Source organism: Poromitra crassiceps (genome assembly GCF_964638095.1).
Source record: "Poromitra crassiceps genome assembly, chromosome: 2".
Classification (NCBI taxonomy): Eukaryota; Metazoa; Chordata; class Actinopteri; order Beryciformes; family Melamphaidae; genus Poromitra; species Poromitra crassiceps.
This window is the reverse complement of record NC_139624.1, coordinates 5612084-5637235: the sequence shown is the minus strand read 5'-3', so window position 1 is coordinate 5637235 and position 25152 is coordinate 5612084. Positions and strand designations below refer to the sequence as shown.

Here is a 25152-nt window from a genome sequence, read left to right as displayed (position 1 = left end):
ATATATATATATATATATATATATATATATATATATATTATATATATATATAATCTGTACAGACTTTCAGGGCTATTGTGTGGTGAGCTTGTGAGCAGAGTGGAGTTCTTTTCCAGGATGGGAACCACTCTCCACTGGGCGGCCGTCCCACCCTTCGACGACGCCCAGTCGCCCTCTGCCTCCTCCGCCTGCCGCCCCTCGTCCAGCAGCAGCGGGGTAGCGGCTCCACCTTCCTGGCCTGGTTTCCACGGCGGCTCGCTGATTGGGTCTGGAGCTTCCCACCCTGGGAGCAGCGCGCGCCGAGGGCAGCTCTCCTCCTCTCTGGCCCGCCCTGCCCAGCCTGCATGAGCTGAAACACTCCACCTTTGCCCGGCCGGGCACCACGAGAGGTCCCGCTATGCGGTGGGAGGACATGACGCGGGTGGAGGGGGAGACAGACCGAGGCTTCCCCTCTGCTCCTCCACTTGAAGACAGCCTGGTCCCCGTGCTCCTGCCTGGTGCCTCCTTCTACGACAAAGAAAACCCACCCCGCCGCTGGAGAGAGACGCTGTTTTCCTACGGCTCTCAGATAAAGCACACAAGAGCGCCACTCAAACTCGGGCTGCCCAGAACAACATAATCGTCCTGGCCTCCTCCGCCGATTCCCTGCAAGACTGGAGCAGCAAGGTCCCCGCCCAGGTGGTGGGAGAGGTGGTGGCATCTCTTACGGCTATCATGCAGCTGGCCCAGGCGTCAACAATAACTTCCTCCTGCACCATGGCTTGGACAACTCAGATCCAGAGTGTAGCGAAGCTTGTTGGCTTGCTGGGGGCAAGGCTTCTAGGCTTGCCTCGTGAAGTGTGCTGGATCGTGGATGAAGGCTCACAGGCTGTGATCGATCAGAATCACGGAGATGGAGATAGGGACCGACTGGTCGGTCCTGGGATGTGGTTGAATTACCACTGTTGACCTCTCTGGGTGTAAGGCAGTTGGTCAGCAGGGCCTGGCTGGTTGTAAGACAGCAGGGGTTCAATTCGGGTCCGGGATTAGTTGTGCTAATGGTTGACATTATTAGGGGAGTAAGAATACCTGAATAAAGCAGGAATCTCTCGGATGAGATGTAGCGTCACGGAACACTGTGTTTATATGGTCGCGTTCCGGTGTATGACATCACGTCATTGGTGATGTCACAACGTTCGAGGGAACTATGACATCATCGGTGCTATGTCTGACATCGCCGATGACCTCACAGGTGAACTCTATGCTATGACATCATTGTCATCGTTGATGATGTCATCATCATTACGTCGTGGCGCGCCGGCTCGTGGGCATCGACTGCCCCAAGAACAGGCCTGACGGTGGGCCATTATGGGCCCTTTTCTACACAGAGGTACATTTGACTCGAGAGCTCCATCCTGCCACAACAGCACCAAACGCTGCTGGAAGGGCCGATAACCCCAACCGGCTTATTTGGCCCGTCCACACAGGCGGCTCGGGATGAGCTCCACCTCACCGCCATGGAGGGAGAGGGAGGAAGACCGGTGCCATCGCCCTCATGAAGGAGGTGCGCCCGGGGAAAGAAGAGGGCTTCTTCCTCCTCTGCAGCTCCAGCTCCAGTCCCGCTTAGTCCTGCTCAGATGAAGAGGATGGAGCAGCTCAGTGTCCCCCCTATCCCATCTCCTTCTCCCCGGTCCTCACCACCAGCCAAGCAGCTCAAATATCAGATAGCAGTGGAGTTTGATTTAAAGCCTAATATCACCCGCCTGGTAATAAAAACACTATAAACCCCCTCCCTCTTAAAACTAAGATATCAGAGATAAAGTGTCATGTGTTTTTTAATAGTGTATAAACATTAACGGCTTCGGCTCCAAAGCCCAATTCTCCAGATGGGGCTGGTGCCGTTCAGAAAGCTAGTTTGTCTAAAACACTTTTTGAGTCTAAAGCAGGAAAACGATTAAATAAAATGTTTCCCGCTGGACCACAGCTTTATAATAATAATAAAGCTGTGAAAGAGGCTCGCGCCTTTAATACAACATCACAAAGCTGTGTGTGTGTGTGTGTGTGTGTGTGTGTGTGTGTGTGTGTGTGTGTGTATGTATGTATGTGTGTGTATGTGTGTGTGTGTGTATGTATGTGTGTGTGTATGTGTATGCTTTATGCTGATGACATCATTATGATGGCAGAAACAGAAGTCGATCTACAAAAGATGTTGATATGTGCAGATAAATGGTGTAGGAAATGGAGAATGTCCATAAATGAAAAGAAAACTGAAATCATGCATTTTAAAAACCCAACCAAGCGTACAAGTGTTTTTCCATTTCAATTTGGGGATAAGGTGTTGAATTATACAAAGAATTATAAATATCTTGGACTGGTTCTTGACGAACACATGAATTTCCTAAAAGGCACTACCTTGTTGGCTGAATCAGCAAACAGAGCGCTTGGGGTTTTATAGGTAAAACAAAGGCTCTGAAGGATATTGGTTTCTCTACCTACTCCAAACTATATCAAGCCTGTGTTTGCCCAGTGTTGGACTATGTAGCAGGGGTGTGGGGATTTAAACAGTACCCCAAAAGTGAGGCTGTTCACAACAGAGCCATACGATACTTTTTGGGCGTACATAAGTTTGTACCAATCTTGGCTGTCACGGGTGATATGGGGTGGGAGCCTAATGAGGTACGTTGGAGTATGTGTATGATGCGACTTTGGAATAGGATACTGGGTCTGAATACCAACAGAATCTCTAGAAAGGTCTTTGAGTGGGATATGATGGTAAACGGAGCATGGGCTAGGGACATGCATGATGTCCTTCTAAGAGCTGGGTTGGAAGATGATTTTCACAGAAAGCAACTCATAGTTATTAGTGTAGTGAAAGACATTATTTTTCAGAAAGTAAAGGATAAATGGGCATCAGATATATGTTACAAACCAAAACTTCGCACCTTCTGTGAAATAAAGCATGTGTACGGCACAGAGAATTATGTTTTGTATAATCTGTCTAAGAAAAAGCGCTCTCTATGTGCTCAAATCAGAGCTGGCATACTTGGCCTTCATATTGAGACAGGCCGATTTGTGGGCACTGCTGAGGAGGATAGACTGTGCAGTCTGTGTGAACTTAAGGAAGTTGAAAACGAAACACACTTTGTATTCTATTGTCCCTTCTATAATACTATCAGGCAGAGTTTTTTTAATAAGGTAGACAAAGAAAATGAATTTGTGTGGTTGGAAGACTGAAAAATTCATACGGCTCTTCCAATATGAAACTTTTGCATTTGCCACTTTCTTAGAAAAGGCTTGGTTGATGAGGAGGAATGAAATGTATAGATAATATAAGAAAAAGAAAATGTATATATTTTGTGTAACTGTGTCATATAATCCCATGCGGGATGGGCCACAATGTGGCATGACACGCAAATAAAATAATTATTCATTCATTCATTCATTCATTCATTCATTCATTCATTCATTGTATGTGTATGTGTATGTGTCCATGTGTGCGCGCGTGTGTGTGTGTCAAAGCTTGGTGACTTCCACAATGCCGTCAAATAAGCTCACTCTCCCTCCATAAGAGGCCGTGCCGGCAGCTCCATGCTCAGCTTCACTCTGGACGGGAGGCCCGCTGCCTCGGCGGTGCTCTGAGAGGGCCTCAGAGGTTTTACAGCAGAAAACCTCAGACAAAAGCAAGCCTCCTGATTGGCCTATAAGACTCACCCTTTCCGTCCAATCACAGGAGGGGAAGAAATGCACCAGAATTCACATTTCTCCCCACGTGGGCTCACTCTGAAAGAAGTGAGATTCCGGCTCGCACTCTCCCCCCTCCTCTCTGGGACGTCAGTAACCACACCTACTCCTCGCTCTCTGTCCTGTCACAGGAGGGGAAGCCTCGCTCTCTGTCCTATCACAGGAGGGGAAGCGGTGTTTGCCTAGGCGGCCTCATTCAAAAAGACATGACTTTTCCTCTCTCACCTGCTTTACAACAATACCAGAGGAGAGACAGAGCAATCCTACAAGAGATAATGCTCTCACTCTCTTTCATAGGGGCCCCCGCGCACACAACAGCAGCACGGTGGGTTGAAAGCTGCTGTTGAAACAAATGAAACATACAGACCCATACAGAGTATGTTCCTCAGGCCCTCTCAGAACACAGCCTGCTGTGAAGAGAAATCTCCCAGGGCCAGAAATGGCTTTGGAACACAATGACAACAGGTTAAACTCTGCAATTCAAAACAACACCCTCCCATTCAAGGGCCAGTTGGAAAGTATTTTTCCAACTGGAAAAAACTTGGAAAGACCTTCTATTAAAAGAGACGATCTCCCGAGTTCCCCTGAGGGAAGTACAGAGCGCTTTCTATTCCTGTTACTTCCTCACAACCAAGAGGTCAGGCGGTGTTCGACCGATTCTGGATCTGTCATATTTCAACAATTTCATAATAAAGTGTCCGTTTGGCATGCTGACAGTCAGACATCTGATGTCGTGCAGAAAACAACACGATTGGTTTGTGACAATAGACGTGGCAGATGCATATTTCCATATTCCAATCTGCCAGGCACACTGCATAATAATCTGCACATAATCTAAGAGCAGTAAAACATTATAGACATCATTATATACATCATCAGAAATTTTTCAGAAAAAGTGGTAGGGGTAGATAGATAGATAGATAGATAGATAGATAGATAGATAGATAGATAGATAGATAGACAGACAGACAGAGACAGACAGACACACAGATAGACATACAGACAGGCAGAGACAGACAGATAGACAGACAGACAGAGACAGACAGACAGGCAGAGAGAGAGAGAGGCAGGGCTTAAAATTTGGCGCATCTTTTTGGAAATTCCCGCATATTTTCATTTTATAAAGGGGGAGTAATCCCGCAATGGTTTACGCCAGGGGTTTCAAACTCACGGCCCGCCACGCCATTTGATATCAAGTTATAGTGAAATCAGGCCCGCACCTCCGCTCGTTGTAAAACACCCCAGCAAGCACGGACGGACCCGGACGAATCGAGAGAGCCCAATCGGGGCCAGCTCAAGTCATATCATGACGAGTCAGATCTGGCCCAAGTATCACTATCCAACTAATTTCACTCACCACTGAAATATCCATGAGGATAACTAAATGGTTGCAATCAATCACGTATTTCTCAGCCTGGGCTATTTTTTATCCAAAATCCGAGTGATCAGCAGTTGTGGACATCTGCTGATTAACAAACTGTTTATTCGTGGAGGTGGGACTACGAGGAGATGAATTGCGGGGGAATCCTGCAATTGTCTCACTTGCATATCGTGTTGCCAGATTGTTTTGAAAGAGAGAAAATACACTGTGAGGTGTAAATATTTGAGTTGGGAGTTGCATGTTTCGGGGTTCTGCTTACACAGATTGTAAACTGTTACATGCTGTGATGTGCGATCCACAAAAGTTTGGTAAAGTTGCAAATATATTGACAGATTCGCACTTCCCGGATCAATAGCTCATAAACGAAGCGTGTACTGCACACACGACGCCTCCCCATCTTAGTAAGGTAGACAACGAGCTACAACCTCATTTTCACCTAAATGAACGATCCTCCGAGCCGGACAAATAACATTGGTCTCTATGTGCTGCGGGCGGTGAGGCGAGTGCTTAGGGACCGTCAGACTTGACGCCAACGTTTTAAATAAAAAACAAGTTTCTGCCATAATCCTATCATATACGGTAGGCTATGTATTATCCGTGTCTCATAACCTGTTTCTGTGTGCAGGAGCATTGGCAAACAAAGGTTATAGGCTGGTGACACTTGTAAATTTTGAGGGGACCCTCAATGATTCTTCCAGATTCAGTTTTGAATTAAATTAGCTATCGTTTTTAATAAAACTGTCCCGACTCCATGGATGTTATACTGGTATAAAAATAACAAGGGGTCCATGTTTTGAAACAGTAGGCTATATTACTCCAACCTACAGCAGAACATTTCAGCGAATAGTTAGCGTAGCGGTAGAATAGCCGGCCTGTAAGTTGTAGATCCCGGGGTGGTATTATATTTTTTGAAAATGTAGCATAAAATTGTTAATCTGGACATAATTATAGCTTTATGTATAAAGTTGCTAAATATACACTGTACATAGGAGAATAACTGAACATGCCCATTCATGGTAACGGTCATATTTCGACGTCAGCTTGACGTTCCCGCGTAGACGTCTAAATCATCCCCAAATCACCCTGTGATCTGGCCTAGTCCTGAACGTCACTGGAACACGTCATCACAACGTTATCATGACGTAATTTTGCTTGCTGGGACAGAGCGCGCTCCCGAGGCGTGTGGACACACTTCACACCAGGGTTGCCAGATAAATTTCCATATATGTGCAGTTCCTTGGGCAGTTTTGTGTGCATTTTGGCAGGTTTTGAACTCTTTGTCCTGGAAACCGTCAGCAGTATCTGGCAACACAGCTTCACATTCCAGGCCAGCGGCCTGGTGATTTGGTTCACCCGAGTGAAAAACAAAGTGGAAAGAAAAACATTTGCACGCTAAAATGTTGTCTTTTGTTGAGAAGTGAACATGTCGCTGTCAAAAGGCAAAAGAAAGGTTGATGACGAGCACAGACAGTTTCAGGAGAAGTGGGAGAGTGATTATTTTTTTGTCGAGTTCAAAGGGAATGCTGCCTGCCTCATTTGAAAAGAGAAAATGGCCGTACTAAAATAATATAACCTGAAGCGAATAAGAATAAGAATAAGCAGGGATGCAAACGAGTCACCTTTAGATAACAGTGAGTCACCTTTTTCATCCCAAAATAGGGCACTTAAGTGAATGATTTTGTGTCTGCCCTGGTATCTGTCACCTTTTTAACTATCCATGACTTTGCATCCCTGAATAAGACTAATAATTACTATGTCTTTTGTCATTGTGTTTTATCTGGAGACTAAGCAGCAGCCATAGGCTACGTTCACACAGGGCACCCAAGCCTTGCCTATGCCTTGCCTTTACCCACGCTTTTAAATAGGCGTCCTTTCTAGTCACGAGGCTGTGTACACAGGGCGCCTCAGTGTGAACCTTGCGTGTACCCACGCCTTGCCTAACCTGCGCCGATTTTATCATTTAGGCGTGAGTTCTATTTTCAAGCCGACTAGGCGCGTGAAGGCAGACTTCTTCTGTCAAGCCATGAAGGAAAAACGCGACAATATCCATGAGAAATGACAAAGTCAACTGAATTTCAAAATAAAATGGTGTTACTACAACAATGTTGAGCAGAGAGAGAGAGAGAGAGAGTGATTGACGGGTGGCTATCACATGGGGCTTTCTCCCCGTCGGTAAACAAATCTTCAGGAGAGAGAATAGCGACCGAAGAAGCAAAATGGACAATGAAAAGTGAATCCACTTAGTACAACAGCATCCAGTTCTCTATGACAGCAGTCACCCATACATATCCAGCATCAATAGCACATTAAATATATCCAATTTATTTTACCTACCCATGATAATTCGGGACCACACGTGACCAAAAAAAACACTGGAGAGAGGAGAGGCGCTTGTGACTCGGCTCAGGTGAACGTGGAATAGGCGTGCAGTGTGATAGGTTCACGCGCAGCTCAAGGTCTGTAGGCGTGGGTTGAGGCAAGGCACTGTGTGAACGTAGCGATAGGCTTCCGGTTGTATTAAAGCCTTTATTTTTTGTATTGAGTGATACACTTTACTAAAACACTCATATTATAATACCCCAGGTGTGCATAAACTACAGGTTAAGTAAAAACAAAAATGTGAAATTATTATTCAGTATCGTATCTGTTATAAAAATAAAAATAAAGTCTATAAACCCCCCCCCCCCCCCCCCCCCCAGTTTGCAAAGTGAATTTTAAGCCCTGAGGGGGGGGGGGGGGGGGGGGGGTTACTTCCCCGGAGAGATATTCTGCCATTACAGCAGTGACATTAACACAACATAACTTATACCAAAAACACACAAGAGGTAGGTTTGGTGAGAACTTTGAAACAACAACATTATATTGACACAATTACTACAGCGCTCTTGCATTTTTCCATAACTGCCCACTGTAGAGCATATTGCATAATACTATTACTATGACTGTTCACTGTAATAGAAAATGTGCAATGTGAGTTTCATAGTGTCTTTATATATCGTCTCTTGCCGTTCACCACCATTCATAATGTTTTTGCAGCCGGTTCGTAGCTGAAGCAGGGTGGGATTTTTGTATGGGGATTTTGGTTAGGCTCGGGCACTGCGCGACCTCACGTGCCCTGCAGTTCACCTCCTGCACTTCCTTGCCTGCCTGCTCTATTGGCACATTGCCCAACTTCACATCACTGATGACATCACAATTGCTCGAGTGACCATCACTGATCACATCTTGGAGTGCTCGAGTGACGTCACTCAGTGCACAATTGCTCAACTTCAGCCTCGCCCGCAGCTGGTGTAATTATAAAATGTCTAAAATGCTTTGTTGATTCTTCAATAATGAGTTGCTCGTTTTAAAATGAATATAAGGAGGGCCATTTTATTCCCCTTCCACTGTGCGCACAGAGGGTCTCACTCCCGAGTGAACCAGTCAGTCATGAGTGAACCACAAGCAAAGGCATCTCTCCTCATGATATAGTCAAACATCAGCCCCCCACCTTAAGCCATCAGTAAGTTTCCACTGCTCACAGAAGTTCCATTTAGCCCAGGACATTTCCATTAGCTACACAAGCTCAACCTTGATCTTTCATAAGAGACAATACAACCTTGGTCTGGTCACAAGACAAAATACATGTTATCTATCCCTTAAAATGAGACAGCCATAGATCATTATTGTACAGATACAATAAGAGCTGCGTGGCCTCGCCTGCTCTATTGGCATGTGCCGGGCACAATTGCACAACTTCGCGTCACTGATTACATCACTCACTGATGACATACAATTGCTCTTATGACATCACTGATGATGCCACAATGCCTATGACATCTTCAGTGATGTCACAATGCCTATGACATCATCCAGTGGGACAAAGGTTTAGCCCACTTTCTCCCTTTTATATGATAGGCATCTCGCGAGCTACACGCTCACTTCCTAGGCTCGCCCGCTGGACGGGCTCACCCGCCCTGCAGCTCGCATACGCAGCTCGGCTGTTGCGTGGCCTCCCCTGCCCTAAGGCGGATGCGCAATGTCTCCCTCTTTCTCTTCATCAGTCTCTCCCCCTCTCCTCTCCCTCTCTCAGTCTCTCTCCCCCTCTCGCTCTCGTGTGTGTGTATGTGTGTCACTGATGACATCATCAGTGATGTCACAATGATGTCACAATGCCTATGTATGAAATCACTGATGGCATCATCACTGATGACATCATTGATGACATCTTCAGTGACATCATCACTGAACTATAGCCTTGTGTGTGTGTGTGTGTGTGTGTGTGTGTGTGTGTGTGTGTGTGTGGGGATGTATGACATCACTGATGTCATTAGTGGGACAGAGAAACCCTAGCTCACTTTTATATACTGATGATGATGATGATGATGATGAAGATGATGATGATGCTGTATTAAACAGCAAACTTTGTGTTCAGGGACACTGTGATACTCAAACAACTCATTTTTCACATTTAACTGGAGGGATTTTAAAATACTCAAAATAATAAATAATTCTTAGTTTCAAGTAAAATAAGGGCTGCATTTAAAACACATAGCAGAAAGCTTTTGAAAATGTGCATCTTAAAATAAAGTGCTTAAGAAAAATGAAAAAAAAGTAGCAGCTTGAGTTTCCCTTTTTCTGGTTTTTGCAGTCTTATCTCAACCAAAACAATCTCAACATATTTATTTGAACAATTGAACAGCTTACTTCTGTTCTGAGAATAAATGACTAGCTGACTAAGAAGTCATACTTTTGCAGCCTGGGGACAGTAGTTGTACTGGGAGGGAGGGAGACCAGCCAGCCACAGACATAAGCCGTTTTCACACACAGATCGCGCAAAATTGCAGTTCAAAAGGCCCGCAAAACTGGCAGCCTCGCCACAGAAATTGCTTTCACACACAGCCAAGCAGCACCGCCACATTCCCGTCCTGGGGTGTGCTTTCAAGTGACATCCACCCGTCCCGGATTGAAAGGCGAGCGGAGGCATTTCCACCCAGCTCCTCGCCCAAATGAATATTTTCATAGGTTAGTGTAGCCTAGGCTACTGTATGATGAACAAATTAATTCAACAACCAAACATCGCTGATGTACGCCAGCCAACGAGGTGCAGCTGCGGTTGTTAAGGATCAAGCTGATAAAACACGAAAGTGTTGTCCACATGCAGCATGGTAACAAGGCTTTCAATATTCATCTGATCGACTTTATGCATCACAGACGCACCATCATGTAGCCTATTAGGTAGGCTACATGGCTAATTCTTATCTTTTGGTTCCAGTTTGTTGTAAAGCAAATGATTCCCATCAAGTAGCCTAATTAGGGGCCGTTCTGAAAGACGACGCCCACATATCAAACAGCTGCAGTCTGCATAACGTTCGTCGGGGGAATAGTATAGGCTATAAATGCACATGACTACTATAACGTTAGTAGTTTTTTTTAAGGGAATGCACAAGTGGCTAGCTAGACAGATTGCAGTTCTGGAGCTGGTTTCCAGAGGGAATATCCTCAGACCAACTCGCCACAGACAGCTATAGTCTTCTGAAGCGTATTATTATATCCGTTAATTTTACCTAGGCTACTAATGTCAACATCGTTTGAGCATAAAGCCTAACCTACTTACAGGCACGGAGCATTCCTCCTGGCGCATGATTGTAGGCTATAGGCTACTTTTTTTACTTTCAGTAACTGGGTTTCCATCCACCTCTGGATATTCGCATTTACCCAAAATGCGAATATAAACTTGAATGGAAACACCAGAAATTCGAATAAAGGTCGAAATATCGCATAAAAGTTTTTACGCTTGGAGGGGGTGGATTTATCAGCGTATCGACACTAGGAAGATGCAAACTTTTGCAATGGAAACAGATTTTGCGAATTAACGATGACGTACCGTGTGAAATGGTGCTGGACGACAACTTCCCAAAACTTACTGCGTTTACGTTCCCAGACACGCGGACGGCGGCGACGTGGTCCTCCAGCCCCAGCTTCTTCCCACATTATTCTCATCATTGCATGCCTTCTTTCGTGTCTCTGCATCAGGATGTTGATGTAAATTGCTAACGTTGATAATGCCGTTATGAGAGTCCTCCCAAAAGCCACGATGTTTGCAAACACTCTCTCCGTCTTGTCGTAGACTAGTTGTTGTTAGTATTGTAAGCTATTTTTATGAAGGTGCTATGCGATATCATTTATGTTTACGTTCTAGGCAGCACTGTAAGCTTTTATGTTGAAGGCCGGAAACGGAAGTGTGTGGTGGTTGTTGTGGGGAACTTGAGGCTGGAAGAGTACGAGCAAAGAACTTTTCCTTCCACGCTCTTTGGTACGAGGATGAGAGAACGGGAAGAATAATAAAGCTGGCGTCTCATGGTGAGAGTGTTCAAGTGGGAGTTGCTCCGTTTATTGCTTTTTATATCCAAGTCTAAGCGCAGCCTAACGCTCGGCTACAGTATCATGTCGCTCTTATGACGTCATCCCATCGCGCCCCCTTCTTCTTTGGGTGTCTTTTGCATTTCCCCCTCCACTTTTCCGAGAAGCGCCACCTACTGCTCAACCTGCCGACTCCCAAAACTCGCTAAGCAAAACTGAATGGAAACATGCATAAATTCGCATTTTATTTTGCGGATTTTCACAAATTCGCTTGAATTATGCGATACATTTGGATGGAAACCCAGTTAGTGTCTTTCTTGCTGCATGAGGTGATTTCCCCTGTAATTTTTTTATGAATGAGCTGAGCATTCGCACTGTTCCGGCTTGCTGCTCCTACACTTTCAAGTGGAGGCGGGTTACCTGCTAACCCGGCGCTGTGACTAGGTCGGCTTGGGGGACAAAAGGCGTACAACAATTACCCACCAACGCGCGTTCAAAACTTTCACATCGGAGGCGCGGATCCTATTTTCCGTGCATTTTGCGGCTTTCAAGGCCGGTGTGAAAGCACCTACACAGAGACAGAGACAGACAGACAGACAGACACACACACACACACACACACACACACACACACACACGCACCTCTCATTCTTTCTCTTGAGAGAGAGAAGTGAGCTCTTGCTTGTCCTGCCAGGATTTTAAATCTGGGCTGGAATGGTGTCAGGGCCATTCTCATACACATGTGGAGGTGCTCATTGGTGAGCCTGGAACCATATTTGGTTTTGATGATGTTCATAGTGGAGAAAGCTGTCTCACAACTGTATGTGGAGCCAAACATGGTTAAGATGTACAGTGCTACTTTCCTCAGGCCTGGGAAAGCTGTCTCTGAGACCAGTTTGAGCCAGAAAGTGGCATGGTCAGTTCCTCCAAAATGCTCTTTCAAGGCCACGTCTGCCTGGAGATCGATCAGTTGCATCTGGAGAGGCCCAGCATTTGCCCACTTCAAGTGCTGTGTGACTTCCTTTGAGAACCCCTGACATCTTGATGAGGAATGGGTTCTTAATGAACAGGGTGAGCTGCTGTCCAAGGCTGAAGCTGTCGAAACGCTTGCTGAAGTTTACAATCAGCTTGTCAACAAAGTCAACAAAATGAGAAACATCTCTCTCTCCGTGGACCTGTTTCTGCACTGTTGTGAAGTGTGCACAGTCTCCCTGCAGGTCTTCCTTGAACACCTCAAGTTTCCTCTGAAAGGAGTTGACCTCTGTCATCAGGTCACAAACTGAATTGTCCTTGCCCTGTAGCTTTAAATTCAGTTCATTCAACCAAAAAAGCTACCATATCCATCTTCTTCTCATCTTCCAAAAAGAGAGAAAATGATGTGGCCTTCTGGCTCTTCAGCTGTGATTTCCTGTCGGATGGACCAAAAGCGCTCCAACACCTTGCCTTTGCTGAGCTATCTTACATTATTACATCTATTATTATTACAGCTATCTTACATTATCGCTACCATGTAGGATGCTGATTTTGTGACCCATGAGTTGCTTTTATTTTTATGCTTTTTATTAATTTTGATTTTATATATTTTACGCAATGTCTTTTATTATGTTTTATTCATTTTATTCATTTTATTCATTTTATTCATTTTAGTAATTTGATTCATTTTATTTCATTTTATTTATTTTATTCATTTTACTTATTTTATTCTTTTTATTCATTTTATCATTTTATTGATTTGATCTGATTTAATTGATTTATTGTTTTTAGCTGATTGCTCTTCAGTACCCTGTACAGCACTTTGGTCCTCCTCTGGTTGTTTTAAAGCGCTTTATAAATAAAGTTGGATTGGATTGGATATTGTGGAGCAGAATATAATCAGCATCTGCTCCAACTTCTCTGAGGAATTCCCTGAGCAGGCGATGCTGGTGAGAAGAGGATGCCCTAAGAAAGTTAATCATTCTCATCATTGTGTTCATCACCTCAGCATACTCATCTGACAGGCTGGAGCACAGGACTGATTGATGAATGATGCAATGATAAGAGATGAGCTCAGGATTGTCCTCTTTCATTCTTGCCACAGCTCCTTTCTCTCTCCCTACCATGGCAGGGGCTCCATCTGTGGTAATGGAAATCACTTGTTTTGGCTCTATTCCCCTCTTGGTTAACATCTCCTTTATGGCCAGGTAGATGTCCTCTCCTCTTGTACTGGTCTGAAGGGATGTCACACCTAACAGGTCTTCACAGAACTCTTTTTTCTCCTTGTTGAAGAACCTTACATAAATTAACAGCTGGGCATTGTCAGACACATCAGTTGACTCATCTACAGCTCAGCTTATGCATGGTGTCTTATGAACTGCTTCATCCAGCTGTGCTAGCACATCCTGGCTTAATATTTCTGTTTTCTTTGTAGCTGAAGATGCAGACATGGGTATTTGATTTATTTTTCCACAAAGCTCTTCTTTTCACATTGCCACTTTTAATAAGTGCCACAGTCTCGCAGCAGATCAGACAGACAGGCTTTGAACTGCCCGTGGGGAGGATAAACATGTACAAATCTGTCCATTCTTCATTAAAAACTCGGTTCTGTGTCCACTTTTTAGAGCACGCCATACTTCTTCTCACCTATTTCTCCACCGTGTGTGTGTATCGCTGCTCACTGACACAGCTGTGACAAGCAGAGCAGACCCGCACGGAGGAATCTTGGAATGGCTGGAATGTACATTTCATTGGCCGAGTAGCGTCACGTGGGACTCCAAACCAGTACCGTAAATGCTAGAATAGCCAGAAAAGCTGCGCCATTTAAAAATACAAAACACTGCAACATTGAAGAAAAATCTCAATATAATAACAGCTTATAGGTCTGGGCACGCATAGGATGGCGTCTCGGTCTGGATTCAGACCGCGGTCCGCCTATTAGTGACCCCTGTTCTAGCCCACAAATGTTAATATGCCAATAATGCCAATAAGTATGTAAAATACAAAATAAAACGAACGGTAATGTCTTAATTTAATGTAGAGTACAAATGACATGTAACTGGCTTGTTAAACTCCCATTCCAGGAATATCGCTATTTACAGTACCACGGCTCGACGCACACTTCAAGGCGGGCAGCCAGCACTCCTAGGCTTGGAAACGGCTGTCCGCGCGGAGGCAGCTGCCACCTGGTCCTCTGCCCTGGGAGCTCGCGCTGTGCAGCCAGCGAGTACACACTCCACGGGGCTGTATTTATTATATTATATTGTGTTTGTACATAGGCTCTTATTGAAACGTGACCGGTAGGTTTCAGATTTGTCCTGTAAAATACATTCTTTGCGGTGTCCAGTGCGGAGTGCTCTCCTGAGGCACAGATCATCGCATTATTATGTATCCCACTCTTATTTGGGTCAGAACATGCTCTACGCAGCATTCAAGCACCAGGAATGGCCAACGCCAACTCCAGTTCCTAATCGCAGACACGCTTACTTTCCAACGGTCAAATCAAACTCCTCCACATGCTATGTCACCACCTCTCTACCCTGTTTCAGTTGGAATACGTCATGATAAAGAATCACAGACCCCCAGAATCTCATTTCAGCTCGACTTTAATCGAAATCCCCATACAAAATTCCCATTGTCTATGGCGAGCTGGTCTACAAAATGTACGTCATCCCTGTGGTACTGTGGTATTCATCTGTTATGCAGTGATTTTTAGCTGTACACAGTCTCCCGGCCATCACCCCCTTCGCTTCCTAAACAGGGAAAGTAATTTTTTGGTTTTTCCAATCCGTAAATGCCCATGTTGTGAGTCATTTGAGATGAAGAAGAACACGATTAGTGGGTCTCAAAGTGAGGTCCTTGATAGGGTTCTGGTGGGAGTCCACTTAGCAAATTCATGAATTGATAAATGTCAGCATTAGCCTATTTCACTTACAAGAAGTTAACACAATTAGAGAATGTAGAAGAATTATTATATTTATATAGTTTCACTGTTACATACAGGCATAGGCGATTCTAGGCTTTCCAAACAGGGGTTGCACCACCAAGAAGGTAATAGGACTCCGACTGGGGGGTATCTAGACGGGGGGGGCTGTGCACCCCCTAGACAAAGACATTTTGTAAATTTTAAAGTAAAATGCATTAATCTGGTGCACTCTGAGTTTAACTGCCATACATATTATTTTGTTATTTATGTCATTACTTGAAATGTTACATGTATGTATGTAATTTATTTTCATGAATATTGATTTGTTTGTAATGTTAGATAGGAAGGAGTTTATGTTCCGTGTTGTTAGGGGGACACTTTTGACTGTGACACTCATCTAGAAGCATCCGGCAGCCATCAGCCATGTGGTCAGAAGAAAGTAGCTCTGTTAAGTTTAAGATAATAAATTAAAGAAAGAAGGAAGAAGAAGAAGATATTTTAAGTTTAAGAAGAGGTTTTTGGAAGATTTATGTTTTTGAAGTTTATTCTTTCATTCTTTGGTCAAGCCATTCTCACAACTCATTCCCTCTCAGTTGTGTGCAGCCAGTGAGTTCGACTATCACTCCCTGCAGTAAGAGACCACGGTTCTTCTGTTACAGATGGATTTATTGAGCTGCTCTCCACCATCCCCAAATCCACCGTCGAACTCAGACCTGCTGAGACTTTCCCCATTCTGCGTGCCCGACAAGGAGGTGCCGACAGGCAGCTCATCAAGACGGGACATACAGATAAGCCTGCTGTTAAGGACATCAGTTAAGTTCATCAGTTTTCTCATGAAACGTCCATAAGCCAGGCACTAAAGTTTGTGTTCTGAAGGTGACACAAGGATTGAAAAACTACAAGGGACTGTGTGTAGCCTATAACAAAAACAGCTGTTTCACAAGATATAAGGGCTAATTGTTTTTGTAGTCTACTTGGTTTTATAGTGACTATATTATTTATTTGAAGAAAGGCATTTGTTTACTTTGGAGAATAAAGAAATATTTGTGTACATTTAAGTAAGTTGACATTCAAAGGGACGTTTTCTATTCATGGTCAACTATTTCTATGCAAGTTGAAATGTTGCATTAAGGACACTTTGCCTACTGTAATTGACTAACATTTCCAAGCCTTTATAATTAGGGTTGATTTCTTTGACAGTGATCTAATTTAGTTAGCCTATTCACTTGAGTATTTTTGTGAAAATGTTTCTTATTACGTGAGACAAGTTAATTATATGCTGTAGGCTACAGGTCATTTCCAAATCATTTAAAATGTCACAAGAACAAGAACTAGCTGCCATAGAAGAACAAGAGCCAGAACAAACAGATGAGTCTATCATTGTAGACCCACCAGTACAGCCTGAACAGCTTCGTAGAAGTGAAAGACCCCACGTATTAACAGAAAAAGGAAAGGCACTTCATGAAGAAAAAACAAAAGGGCTACTACTTCGTTTTGACAGTATTTATGAACGCTGGAAGGCTCTAACTAAGGTGGCTAAAAAATCAGTAGTAAAACAGGATCCCAGTAACATCCTACAAGAGCACATCGGCACTATTCAAAGGGAATTAGCTGAACTGAATACTATTTATGATGAATACTGAAGTGTTGACAGCCCTGCTCATGACATGCGCCGCAACTTCCGCTGGACAAGTGCACATCAGTCACCAGTATTGTTGTACAGAATGCTCAGTCTCAAATTCAAGGAACAAATGAGGAGTTGATTTGGCCTGATGCTAACTCTGTATTCCCATCTTCAATCTCTAGTAGTTCAACTCCAGCTAAGGTTAATTCCATTCGCTCTCATACATCCTCAATCAAAAGACAAGAATCTGCCGCCGAGTATGCAGCTACGCAAGCTGTATTGCAGATTATGGCTCAGCAAGACTGCCAACAAGAGAAGCTGCAAAGACTTGAAGCTGAGGATAAGCAGATGGTTGCAGAGCAGCTTCATTAACTCGCCGTTTACAAGCCGAAAAGGAAGAGACTGAACGTAGGATAGAAAAGGAGAAACAAGAGGCTGCTCTTGTAAAGAAACAGCAAGAAGAAAATGCTGCAAGGAAAAGGTCTGTAGAACACTTGAAAAGAGAGCTTGAGCGTTTGGAGGAGATGAAAAGGTTGAATGCAGCCAGAGCAAAACTTCAAGTCTATGATGAAAATGAGTTCTATTCAGACCGGAGAGTGAGACGCGCGGCCCAGCACGTAACAGGATGTGAGTTGCCAGAACTGCATGAACTGTATAAACAGCGGTGCCTCAGGAGGTCCCTGAAGATCATCAAAGACACAAACCACCCCCACAACAGCCTGTTCTCCCTGTTACCCTCAGGGAGGAGATACAGGGTTCCAAAAGCACGCACAAATCGCTTGAGGAACAGTTTCTTCCCGCAGGCCACGAGACTCCTTAACATACACAAATAGTGTAGTAGCCGTAATGTACCGTACTGTAGCTGCTACCATTACGTATGTCTAATGTTTAATTGTATGTTTAATAAGGTACATGCTATTTGCACCTGTATGTCAAATACGTCGAATTTAAAATGTTTAAGCACGTCTAAAGTATGCACACGACATGTGCACCTATGTGCAGTGAATATGCCACTGTCTCTGACTTGTCTTATCACTATACTGCCTTATTGTTGTTGTGTCTCTTGTTGTTTTTGCACTCATATGCCCTGTTATATTTGTACTATGTTGTAAATGGAGTCCACAGCACAAGAATTTCACACGTGATACTTGTACCATGGAGTGACAATAAAAAATCTTGAATCTTGAACCAAGGACTTAAACCACAGAAATATGAAGTGCCTACAGTTGTGCAAGCAAGTAAACAGGTGAACACTGTGTATCAGCACACACAACCACTAAGAGATGTGGCTCCAAGAAATATGATTCAAGATGACACAGGCGAGCTTGTGAAAGTTTTGGCTGAGTCTATATCAGCAAATAGGCTACCCATTCCAGAGCCTACAATCTTTAGTGGGGATCCACTCAAGTTTAATCATTGGAAAAATATTCCAACTACAGTAAAAATCTTTTTCCTTCAGAAATATGTTGGAGGAGCAGCTAAAGAGGCCTTAGAAGGATATTTTCTGACTGATTCAGAAGATTCATACTACGCAGCATGGGACCTGCTCAATGAACGATATGGCGAGCCTTTTGTAATCGCTAAGGCCTTCCGAGACAAACTTCATGCCTGGCCAAAATTAGCCTCAAAGGAGAGTGCTGAGCAAAGAAAGTTTGTGGACTTTTTACGCAGTTGCGAATCTGCCATGGCTCACAATGAAAGTCTAAATGTTCTTAATGATGGAATCGAGAACGAAAAGCTTGCTGCCAAACTACCCGACTGGTTAATTACTGGTTGGAATCGACAGGCCACACAATACCAACTGCAACACAGAACGTTCCCAAGCTTCAGTTATTTTGTGACATTCCTATCAATGGAAGCTAGTATTGCGTGCAACCCTATAACATCTTTTCATGCGGTACGGCAAAGTGAACATGATAGAGCAAAGGTCAAGAACCAAAACATAGTAGCCACCAAGAACCACACTCTAGGTGCCAAGATCTTCACAACTAACACCAGTGAAAGGAACATAGTCACATGCGTGTTTTGTAAGAAAATAGGACACAGCTTACACAAATGTCATATATTCATTGAAAGAACAGTCGCTGAAAGAGTCAAATTCATTCAGAGTGAGAGACTGTGCTTCGGCTGCTTGAGTCCTGGCCATCAATCCAAGAGCTGCAGTAACCGGATGGTCTGTGACACCTGCTCAAAACGTCATCCCACATGCCTACAAGAAGATCGCTCAAAGCAAGAGCAAGAACCACAGAGAGAAGATCTAAGGAATTACGTAACAGTAAGGAAGGAAAGCCACAGTCAACACAACTACGAGATGTCACCAAGGAAGCCACATCCAATAGAGTTGTGCAAGATGGCAACAGTACCCAGACTTCAGCAATAATACCTTTCTATGTGTCAACGTCAAGAGATTCAAGCAAGGAAGTTCTTGTCTACGCTCTGCTAGATTCACAAAGTGACTCTTCATTCATTCTTGAGGAAGTGGCAGATGTTCTAGATACAAACACAGAACAAGTGAAGCTGAAACTATCTACAATGTCGTCAAAAAGGACAATTGTACCCTGTAAAAGACTCCAAGACCTACAAGTAAGAGGGCTATTCTCCTCTAAGAAGATCACAGTGCCAACAGCTTACACTTGTGAATTTATCCCTGCTAATCGGACACACACTTTAGAGTCTATAGTGAATGCTGCTATTAACTTGTGTTTACTTTTGCTACTAAACCAACATCAGGACTTAAAAAAATAGACTATGACACCACACCCTAAGTGATACACACATGTTATGAGAGTGGTATATATACCCCTCACACTAATATCCGTTTTAGTGTAGAATGGTTAGTTTCTTGCTCTGCTCTCCCCTAGAGTGGGACAAACAACCATGTCAAACCCTGTATGCAGCGCGGCCCCAGGCAGGAGGCTGCTTCGCCTGTAGAGTGAGCCGGCCCTTTTATGTCAAGATAAAATAAAAAATCATCTGGCCACTAGGGGTTGCACGTGCAGCCAGTGCACCAACGTACAATCGCCTATGCATACAGGTAGAAATGGATTTTTGCACAAAACTAAGTATGTCAAATAATACAATAGAACACACACATTACATGAATTTATCGATGTTCCTCACCACCTCCTCTCCTCACCTTCTCCTCTCCACACGAGCTCATTGTGTGGAGATCTCATATCACTATGAAATTATTCAAACAAATGACATGCACCAACATGTACAGCATCACAGTAGCTACAACTATGAAATTATCTTATGTTATTTAGTTCTACAAATAAAACATCAATGTGTAAATAATAAACAATAAGGCATCATGCCATCAGCTGAGAATATTTCCCAGCACGTAGAAATGACATAATCCTTCTCCCCAATAAACACATTTTCCCAGCACAGTCAATTACATACAGCTAAAACAATTGGCACTCGCATAATATAAAGAAACATCAATAACTGTTAAATCAAGACACTACCAGTGAACAGCGAACGGGCACTGCAATTCAAGGAGCCACATGGCGGACGAATCCACTGCATGTAGAACGCAATATAAACATCATTCCACACAAACAACAACAAATATTAAACACTCACTGGTTCCTTGGACGCACAGCAGCTTAGAAACAAAAAACCCCAGCAACTGGATCAACAGAATATCACTTAAATTCCACTCTGTAACATTAAGAAACCTCTCTGACCAGCAGCCACTTTCTACTTTCACTTTCACGCAGTTCACCAACTCCGTGGGGAAAGAGGGGGGGTTCGTCGTTGCTAGCGCTCTGACTGAGTTGGTTTCTTCCATGATGCATCATCATGGGAAAAACCAACTCGACGGGGGAAAGAGGGGTGTTTCGCTGCTATCACTTGACTGAGAGGCTGTTGCAGGGAGGCAGTCAAACAAAAATGAATTGGGATATTTCATAACCTCCGGGGCTAGGGAAAAAACATCCGGGGCTGTAGCACCGGAAGCCCAGGGCTAACGACGCCGATGGTCAAACGCCAAAGTTCAAGGTCACTGTGACCTCACGAACACCATTCCCAAGTTCGTTAACACGATATCTCAGGAACGGCTTGATGGAATTTCTTCCACTTTGGCTCAAACGTCGACTTGGACTCAAGGATGAACTAATTCGATTTTGCTGGTCAAAGGACAAAGGTTAAGGTCACTGTGACCTCATGAAGGCCATTTTCAAGCTTGTTAACGTGATATCTCAAGAACGCCTTGACAGAATTTCTTCCAAAAATGGAATGATTTTATTATAATTACCTGTATGAAGTGTTCGGTGATTCGGTTAACAGTTCTGGCATGAAGTTAGTTTGGGCCTAGAAAACAGACAGGTAAAAATATTAGTTGGTTGTTTTAGATACAAACTTGCAGTAGTGTGCTATAAAGCTAGCAAAAATACTCACAATATCCCTGTTCAATTCAAGTACATTGGTCAGGGTTAGAGAGGATCCGCCAAGGAGGTTTCTGTGTGCTGTGTTTGGGTCCAGTGTGAGTTCACAGGCATCTGATGGAGAGAACAAGACACAATATAGCAGCAGCAGCTTCTCATCTAATACACCTGTTCTGTTTGTTGATTTATTGACAGTCCATTTCTTAGCAGCTTGGCACGCATGATATCAGCCATCATCCTGATTCACAGTAGGATCTGAAATCATGGATTTCACATACTGTGCTGTAGATGGACTTTGCATCTCAATAGTAGAATGTGTGTTGCTTTGTTTTCATGAATCAAACTAAATACACTTCCTCACACCTGGCTTCGATGACGGATCTCCATGTTCCCGCACACTGGAGGAATAAACAGAGAATAAGTCAGATCAGCAGATTATCTTTGATGATGGAACCATGGACATTTAATAACATTCCGTATGAAGGACTCCCACAATCCCACTCATATCAAACATTAAACATCAAACAGATTCCTCAGCTTCTCAGTCTGGCTGCTAGTTTTCTGCTGTATTCAGGTCATATTGAAAGAAGCAGAATAGCAGGATTTTGTTTCTTTTTTTTACCTTTTACCCTTATTTATACAGGGGGAGTGTCACTGTGGTCTCTACCCTGTAGAGCTCGATAGTCACGTGACTTTTCGTGACGTTTTGCGCCCCGGAAGTAAGTTCCCCATTCATTTTCTCCATAGACATCTCGAAAAAATCCTTGGTAACACTTTATAATAACGTTCAGTCATAAGTCATTTATAAGCCTTTAGGTAATGATGAACTAACCATTTACAAAACATATATACACATTTGTAGATGATTAATACATGTTATGTTAACATATGCAAATGTGTTGTAAGTCATCTATACACTTTTAGATAGATATAAATAAAACATTCCTGTGTAGAAAACCTGTAGAAAGCAGCTGAAGCCAACAGGCTGCCAGGTTCAAAAAGACATAACAAGGACAAACAAGCACTCATTCATATGAATGACAACATGCTGCTGCTTCAATAAACAAGCAGAGACTGAAGAGTGAGTTAGTGAGTGGAGGCTTTTCTTCACTATAAAATAAATCAGCAGAAACAAATAAACGTGTCACACACACACACACACACACACACACACACACACACACACACACACACACACACACGGTGGCTGGTGAAATGAACCTAGCATCTTCTTGCTGTGAGGCAACAGCGCCCTCCACCACCATCAGTGAGAAAAGTAGTCATTGATGTGGTTGAGGATTAAAGGCTCCTCCAGTCAGTTTTCCTGCCTGTAGAAGCGTTGGTGTTCTATGAAAACCTTCTAATATCTATCTCGTATAGTCACACTAGGGGTGGGCGATATGGCAAAAATATCATATCACAATTTTTTTCAGGCAGGATCACGATCCACGATCTTATTACGATTCCTTTTCATATTGGTTTTTAAGACTATTTTGCAAGTTACTGAACAGTACAAGTACAACCAAACAAATTCCAGGGTTCGTACGGCCATGAGAAACCTAGAAAACTCATGGAAATTTAAAATACAATTTGTTTTATAAATATTTTCATGTCATTCATTTACGCTAAGTTTCCAATAATTCATGTGCTAAAAAATAATGTTCACAAGCATGCAAACACTATCTATCTATCTATCTATCTATCTATCTATCTATCTATCTATCTATCTATCTATCTATCTATCCATCCATCTATGTCTTGGTTCACTGTTATTTATACAGTAGGTTTGGGCGAAGGGACGAATATATTGGCTATCTGCGATTGAGTTGCGTGATTGTCATTTGTCAATTTGCTAATTTAATGGAGAGAGAGAGAGACCAACAGAGCATGGGGACAGAGCAGAGACATGCGGATCAACACACACACACACACACACACACACACACACACACAGCGTTGAGCTTTAAGCAGTGAGAGAGAGGCGGGGGGGAAGAAAATAAGGTGGAGCAGAAACGCGCTCTCCTGAGAATACGAGGCAGCAGGATGAGGGCAGATTAGGAGCAAATATGCGTCCTCGCATTTAAAATAACTGCCAAGTCCGACTGAAGCAAATGAAACTCAAACTATCAAAAAGAGCAGCCGAGATTCAGACACTTTTTGCTCGAGTTCCACTCTATCTGCCTGTTTGTCTCTCTGCCAGTGCCCGCATGTCTGTTTAGTGTGCGTGTGTGTGTGTGGCATGTCACTTTTAACGCTGTTCATTGTAACGAGCAGAGCGTGTGTTTAGGCTATCGTCCGGCTCCGTCCCCAAATTAATTAACGCTATGATGATACACCTGGGATGACGGGAGGTCCTTTGTGTTAAGGCAAGCCCTGGTTAAGTGTGTGTGTGTGTGTGTGTGTGTGTGTGTGTGTGTGTGTGTCAAACCAACTATCCCTCCACTTCGTGTTGTCATGCTGCTGCACTTTGCAAAGTGAAAAGGGGGAGGGGAGGAAAACTTGGGAAGCGTCTTTCACACATAGAAATGCAACTGATAGAATGTGCACTGCGTGTAGCGCGATTCTAACGATCTGTCTGGAAAGGCAGATCGTGGAGCCATTCTGATCGTGAACGATCTAAGATCGTCATATCGCCCACCCCTAAGTCACACACCTCATCTGATTTGACCAAAGAACTGACATTGAGAAGAACCAAAGGCTAATAGCTTGTTCCACTGCAACACATTATGTTTAATATTATGTGCTCTGAACATTCTGTGTAATTAACACATTAATTATCATATTTTAAATTCCTTCATTGCCTCCAAAACTCTGACATCAAAGTTTGTCCTCCATAGATGATGGAGGCCATTTTGGAGCCATGTGGAGCCCTGTGTCTTGTCAATGGAGAATATCATCACCAAAGTTCATCTTCATTCATTTGAAGAGACCAGAAATGTGTGAAAACAATAGGCAATATGAGTCCTAAGGCTGATTTCAGATGAAATTACTCTATATAGAAGTCCGCAAATTAAGTGGCACCACAATATTCTTATAATATTCATGTCAGCACATCATTAAAAAATTCTGTCTGACCTCAGAGTCTCCAGGCTGCAGTGTCGACTCTCCAGAAGATCACACAGGTGCTTCACTGCTGACTCCTCCAGCTTCTTGTTGTCACTCAGGTTCAGCTCTCTCAGATGGGAGGAGGGGTTGGACTTCAGAGCTGAGGCCAGAGAAGCAAAGCTGCTCTCTGACAAGTCGCAGCGCTCCAATCTGAATAAAGAATAAAACATGTAGATATAAAATAAAACATTCCTGTATAGAAAACCTGGTTGAAACCATGTTTCATAATCCACTCAGAGCGGTGGAGGTATTAAATATACATGTTTCTAAAATGGTGAAGTCAACTGAAAGCAGCTGAAGCCAACAGGCTGCTGCAGGTTCAAAGAGACATAAGGACAAAGCAGCACTCATTAATATGAATGACAACATGCTGCTGCTTCAATAAACAAGCAGAGACTGAAGAGTGAGTTAGTGAGTGGAGGCTTTTCTTCACTATAAAATACATCAGCAGAAACAAATAAAAAAAGATGAGAATGTAAATTTGTGGCTGGTGGAACAAACTTCCACTTGAAAGAGTGGCATCACTCAGCTCAACACACAGAGCTAAACTTGGACATTGTAGCCTACTTGCAAAAACATGTTGGTGTCCCTGTAGTCAGAGTTTCAGGGCCGTCAATTCACCGTGCCAAACACATTTCTATTTACCAGTTTTATTTATTTTTACTTTTTTAACCAAAGGGCACGACCCAGA

General features: G+C 43.5%; 1 protein-coding gene across 1 annotated transcript in view; it reads right to left on the bottom strand.

Moving 5' to 3' along the window:
• Window positions 1-25152, bottom strand: part of LOC310798110 (ribonuclease inhibitor-like) — a gene marked incomplete at both ends in the record, with an annotated part of 39153 nt that overhangs the window by 10697 nt on the left and 3304 nt on the right. Inside the window, 4 exons of the mRNA XM_083660603.1 lie at window positions 21227-21282; window positions 21370-21470; window positions 21720-21754; window positions 24432-24611. Of these exons, the coding sequence (XP_083516729.1) occupies window positions 21227-21282; window positions 21370-21470; window positions 21720-21754; window positions 24432-24611 (372 nt within the window). The remainder of the gene's footprint in view (window positions 1-21226; window positions 21283-21369; window positions 21471-21719; window positions 21755-24431; window positions 24612-25152) is intronic.